At 45.3% G+C, this 6,477-nt stretch overlaps 1 protein-coding gene and 1 non-coding gene across 2 annotated transcripts; both read right to left on the reverse strand.

Moving 5' to 3' along the window:
* Positions 1-3,442: 3,442 nt before the first annotated feature.
* Positions 3,443-3,742, reverse strand: orf99a (hypothetical protein). The gene has a single exon. The coding sequence runs from the start codon at positions 3,740-3,742 to the stop codon at positions 3,443-3,445; it is 300 nt and encodes a 99-aa protein (YP_008992316.1).
* Positions 3,743-4,103: 361 nt separating this feature from the next.
* trnQ-UUG lies at positions 4,104-4,175 on the reverse strand. The gene has a single exon. It is a non-coding gene; the product is annotated as a tRNA-Gln (tRNA).
* Between the last annotated feature and the right edge of the window lie 2,302 nt (positions 4,176-6,477).

The following is a 6,477-nucleotide window of genomic DNA, read 5'->3' on the forward strand; positions in this document are numbered from 1 at the left end:
AACCCGAAATCAGGTTGGTCCTTTCCGGGTATTAATTCATAAAATGTCTGCTTTCTTCTTTATCTAGTTTTTCCACTTCGAATTAGCCAGCTCAGAAATAGATTCACGTGATCCAGACCATTTAGTCATTCCCGAGCAAATATTCAGGCTAACCAACACGGTAACTCCTCGAACTCGATGATGGGAATTTCCAAAGACAGGAGAGGCTTGGCCTTCCTTTTCTCAGATTAGTCTAAGGCGAATGGAAACTTCTCAAACCAAGGTAATTATTCAACCAAAAATGAGTAGTGGCTTTCTCCTGTCTTTCTTCGGAAATGACTTTAACCGGGAATTCTAAAGACAAATGCCAGCTTTCTTTCTTTTGGCAACCCACTTCGGAATTCATCGACAAAAAGAGGCCAACCAACACGGTAACTCCTCGAGAAGAAGTAGCCTTTTGTCTTTCTTTTCGATTTAAACTTGAGACTTCAGAAGGAAAAGTAGGAGTTTTCTTCCTTCTTTGAAGAGGCAAGATCAGGGAAATCTCTAAGGAGTCAAAAGTAGCTAATTTCTCCTTCTCACCGGAACTAGCAAGCAAACTTCCTTTTTCTCTTTCTTTTGACCGGAAAATGACTCCCTTTTCTAAATACCCACAGAAAACGCACCCCTCTAGAGAGGCTTAGAACGCGTTTTACGGACCCCTTTAAGGTGTTTGTACCTTCGAGTTTTAGCCTTCGTTGTCTGCCCAGAGATTTTCACATGCCAATTTTAGCCCTGAAATCTTCCTTTGAGTTCTCTAATCACAGCCAAAAGGGACAAGCGGCATGGCAACTTTTCCTTCAAATCTAGGCTTGCTTTCCCTGTAGCTGCTTGTTCCTTGTCTTTAATCAAAGACTGGGTACTCTTAGCCTCAAAAGAAGTTAGGAGAGTTATTAACTCCCCTTGTTCTAATTAGATTTCTCCTTGGGACTTCCAAAGGAGGTTGGTTTTGGCTTTCCGAAGTCGGGAATTTCCTCCGAAGAGTCTTGTTTTTCTCTTTAATGGCTAAACCTATGGATCCGGAGAAGCTTATGGCTCTGGGCCTTGTCCTTGTCATTGGTTAGGGCATTGGTAAGGGTACCGGTATTGTATTGTTCCTTACTGTACCCTTTACTTAGGATATTTACCGGGTACTTTGCCCTAGCATTTGACCTAGCTTCATAACTCCTAGCAAGGAACAAGGGCTACAGTTTTCACTCCTGTCCTTACTTTCTTGCTTTAGCTGCAGTAGCTAAATTGTTCCTGTAGCTAAACGAAAACGGGTACGAACACTCGGCTCGGTAACCACCTCGGAAACACCACCGCGACTTGCATCTGGGTAAGAACAGTGTTCTAATTGCTACCCGAAAGAACCCACGATAAATGCCCGATTTACCACATATGACTCGGGACGTGGATGAGCCTTTTTCTCGGGAAACTTATCCATGTCCCAACCTATATATCAAATATCGGTAGTAGCTCGTAGGGTTATTACCAGTAAGTTTTATAAATAATTGAAACATATTGGGTATACTTTATTAATAGAATTACTTGATAAACCTCATGTTACTTTAAAGATGGAAATTGTTAATTATTTATGTCTTTAATTGTATTATTAATATACTATTTCCCAATGTTAAAGTAACACTTTCAACTCTTTTGTTGGTTCTCTTTGTATCCTATTTCTGATGAATAGGTTTACATTCCTCCCTGCAGAGTACTTATAGAGTTAGAGTTTCTGAGGTCGCACTTCTCTTAATGAGTCTGTCCATTCGGATTCGAGCAGTCTGTCGGAAAGGCTCGAGAGACCTGTGCTTCCCTCTCGACTAGAGCCCTTGATAGCATGAATAGATTATTGGATTGAGGGTCATGGATCCACGTGTCTCCGTTCCCTTCCAACGGGGCCTAGCCTAGGGTCGGATTCATCAGAATGCGGGCAGAGGCTGGCTGCTGATGAACTTCTATTTTGATCAAAGGCCCTTTGGACGGACTCAGAAGCGGGAGATGAAGGAGAGTCGGATGGAGCACTCAATGGAGAGATTCCCTTTTGCCTCCGCTCATTGGTCTTATTGAAGATGATTGATTCGAACGAGAGAGATAGAAGGAGAGCCAGGTGGGCTCGTGGATGGCAAAGAACTACTTGGGTCCATGCACATTATAGAAAGATTCTCATCCAAGGACACCGGAATAAGGGTTTAATGACCTAAGTCTGGCTGATGGAGATGAATCGAGGTACTTACCTTACCCGCCTCATACCTCTTCCCTGGTCCCGGCCCATCGCCAGGGGGAACGAAGGACTTTTGATGCCATCCCGGGATCCCGATATCGATATGCTCTGCCGGAATATACAGATGGAACAGAATATGGATCGGATCTGGTCCCTTCTTTCTCCGTCTAGATGCCCGGATTAAACAAAAAAGGTTGAGATTAGCCGTTCATTGTCTCGGTTCGGCTCCGACTGGTCTGACTTCGGGAGTTGGGAGAGATCGGAAATCAGCTGCCGTTGGCTTGGATGGTGAAGAGGAATGAGATGAAATGGTTCCGCCTGGTTGTTCCGCACTTGAGTCTATCCGTCAGGGGTTCTTTCGTTAGTTCGATGCCGATTCGTAATCGGCTCTCTGGCCTCAAAACCACACCCGAAGGAAGGCCAGCCCTTCGAGGCTAGGAAAGGATTCTGATTTTGGCCAGCCTTACAACATAGGGAACACCAGCAAAGGCAACTTCCAAGTCAGCGGAGCCTGACAGCCCGACCTCACTCAGGAATAGACACTTGAAAGGCCCTCAATCAAAGGTAAGCAGAAATGCTTTCCCGTCTCCATCTCTACATTAACTCAGTATTCATGCTTTAGCTACAGGTGAAGGTGCCCGTCGCCATCGAGCTACGCCGCCTAACTACACATACCGAATGAGCACCGGAGGCGAGGAAGAGAAAGAAGAACTCCTAGGCTACAAGAAAAGAAAATAGGCGCCTTTACTTTAAGCCACGGTTTCCCGATCGTGTAATATCTTCTATCGCAAGCCTGGCCGAAATGCAGATTGATTAACTCAAGAAATGCAGGGAAGCGTAGAACACGGGGCCGGCGGATCTCCTATTGCCTTAGCTGCTCCTGTTGCTCTAGCCGCTTCAACTCCCGGTGCCTGCCTAGACCGAAGGGAAGGCGAAGAGAGAGGCGATCCCGACCTCCACTAAAGCGATGTGCACTAGCGAGTTAGTTCTATACTGGAGCTGCAGGTGCCGTTATCTGGGCTGTAAGTCGATTAACGATATCATCTTCCCTGTCTGTCTGGCAAATAGCGATGGTGGAAGCGAGCATGCACTAGGCCTTTCTCTGCCTCAGCTGCTGCGTCTCTTCCCGCGCCTGTTGATCTGCCTGCGACTAGTGCGTTAATGCCATGTTACTCCGCCTAGTGCTTCTCCTCTACGAGCTGCTTCTCTCCTCTAATATCACAAGTAAAGAAAAACTGAATCAACTAAAAAAACTACAAGAAAACAAGGGGCGAAGCGAAGAAAGAGCCAAAAGGACCCTGTAGTCCTCAACTCAAGCAACTGTTTGGCATATCGATTAGCAAGGGAAGTGAAATACTTTAGCCGCAGGTTCGGTTGCCGATTGATGGAACTCTTTCTATTACTTAACTCAATGCCGCTAACTCCCGATTGGCCGAGTGGGTAGCTTCTTCTCTCTCCTCTAACTCGCCGCTTAGCTACACATATTGAGTGAATTCTCCTGCTTGGTTTGCTTTCCATTAGCTACTCTAGAGCGTTCGTGCCCCACAACTAGTGGGTCACCTCTCTGGCCGTTGGTTAAAGAGAGAAGAGTTACACTCCTAAAGCAGCAAGAAAACGCCAGAAATACAAAGAAACAAGTTTCACCGCTTTGAGCTAGTGCACTCATCCCTTGCTTGTTGAAAGGTGTAATCCGTATTTGCTGAGTAGATTTCGTTGAGGGAGTTGATGCGGTGGAAGACTACCAGTAGCTATCCGTAGATGGGATCCGAGCTAAATCGATATGCTCACCGACCCGTAGCTAAGGCATATAAAGAAGATGTTGCCGGTTCCCCTGTAGTCGTCAGCTCCTTCTTGACAGATCCGATCGGGTGTTCATAATCTGGAGTAAAAGGATTCGAACCTTTGCATGCCGGTACCAAAAACCGATGCCTTACCACTTGGCTATACTCCATAGGCCTGTTTTGGACGGTAGGAACGGGGATATAGCAAGTAAGCAGCAAGGTTCTCCCTTTATTAGGACCGACTACAACAAGCTCGCGACTCTAATAGAAAGAAAGGGCTCTGCTCTATTTGCTTGCAATGCTATGCCTATCAAAGTTGGCGAAGGCTTCTGTAACCTTATACTCGTTATGCTGTTCGACTGAACTCGTTGGCTCTGCGTCCACCTTATTTTCTCTATCTGCTTCGTCACCGTCAGCATTTGGTACTCTCTCGATAGCTTCAATAGTTCACTGAAAGCCCTTGGTGTAATGAACCGCAAGCCCTTCAGAAAGAAAGACATAATATAGAATAGTTGAATGTTGATTCAAGTACCCTTGAAAGGACTAAAGGAACGGGGGAATGACTACCTGTAATAAAGCACAGGCTAATACGAGCCGACCAGAAGAAGCAAGGCTTAGATTACCAGATCCTGGACACAATCTTCCTAGAGATGGACTCGCCTTCTTGCTTACCTAGCTCTTGTCTTAGTGACTCTTCCTCTTTTCTAGGTTTTTTTTCTTAGTCTTAATACGATAGATTTTTCATTTGCTGGATCCGCCCCGATTCGATCAATAATGGGATTCTTGGCTAGAGAAAGGTTCTGTGACATGGACGCCCAGCCCAACTCGGTCGGTTGGCCCACCTAAGAGATGATGAGATTCTCGATCGATTTGATCTAATTTTGAAAAGTCTTTCTCACTATTCAGAACAGTGGAGCTTTCGATCAAGATCTTATCGCCTCCCCCGTTTGAGCTCTCGCTCGAATCGGAACCTTTATGCGTTGGTAGGCTTTCGACTCAATCTAATAGCCTACCTATCGCTATCGGGCGCCAATAAAATAAAAGAGAAAGTTTTCGCATGGGCTCATCATCTGATGCAGAACCGATGCGAGAGGGAGAATAAATATGGGGGAAGCGTGGATTGATAGCTTTCAAGAACCAGTGGAAAGAGTTCTTCCCTGCATTCCTTCCTTTTCCTTTCCAAAAAGAGTAATTAGGCATAAAAGATTTGATTGAATGAACGCCACCTTGGTTGTTTTCAAACAAATCCAATCTTGGGCCAAGCGTTGCCAGCCGGCAATAGCCGAAGGCAAAAGTAGACTGCGGATCTTAGGTGAGACCCAGAGTGCAGCCAACTAAACACCAAATCAATCGGAATAAAACTTCTACATCTGAGAAAAATGTGTGACTAACTCAATTGATAAATGCCCTTCTTGTACGCTAACGCTCTAGGATGGCAGGGTTGGTAAAACTCTCCTTGATTGATGGTAGCATTGCTAGTTGCTTCAAGCTGCTCTTTCTATAAGCTATATTCCAGTAGTTATTCGAGAAGGAATTCATGAGTGAAAGACCATCCAGCCTTTCCTTCGTATGAGACCGGACATGCCAGCGAATCGAATAGCGTAGGAAGTAAACAAGTCTTAATGGTGGAAAGCTAGCAAGGGAAAAAGCATTAGTTTCAGGTGAGCGAAGGAGAAAAAGTTTGTTGGTTGAAATAGGGTTTTCCTACCACGATAGTGGAAAGCGCAGTTCAAGTCAGTGCTTTCCTTCCCGGCGAGAAGTCCAATCCCACTAGTCAAAGCATCTAGATCGATTCCGAATGCACATGGGTAAGCCCAGCAACTTCTTAACCACGGTCTTACAGAATTCCCTCTTTGCAATACAATAATAGGCTGTTCCGGTCCCTTTACTAGTTAGCGCTCCATGGGTCCTTGTCCTTTGTTACCTAATTACTTGAAACAAGGTATTATCCGCATCTTTCGATGAGTAGGTTCAGACTTATCCTTAGTCCGAATTGGCACATATTCTTGTCGTATTGGTTGCTTCTCAAGCCTAATCTCCTCCCTTTTCTTCTCGGCCTCTGAAGGCTTCTTAGGCGGCGGCCTTAAATTACCATTCTGATAACAATTTTCATCAGCATGACCCGCAAGTACGACAGCGGCATATTCTCATAAACCACCGATTGATGCAAAACAATATCTTCGCAAACAAAACAATTGCAATCTCTGGAATTTTTTTCCGCCAAAAGGTCGACTTCCACGCGCCTGGGAAAGAATCTCGTGTCGTTGTTTTCTGCCTTCATTTGAGGCTGAAAGAGGCAATGTATCGCAACTTCGGTGATTTTTCGGGCAAGCATGAGGCATTTGCCCATATGGTGGTCCAATACAAAACCTCGCGGCATCCTTATTAATGAAGGATAAAACTTCCCTTATGTTATGTCATAACCCGCTGCAGGGAGACCCCTAGAGCATTGATGCGAAACGTTAGACTGAG

This window comes from Salvia miltiorrhiza, mitochondrion (assembly GCF_028751815.1).
Source record: "Salvia miltiorrhiza mitochondrion, complete genome".
Taxonomy (NCBI): Eukaryota; Viridiplantae; Streptophyta; class Magnoliopsida; order Lamiales; family Lamiaceae; genus Salvia; species Salvia miltiorrhiza.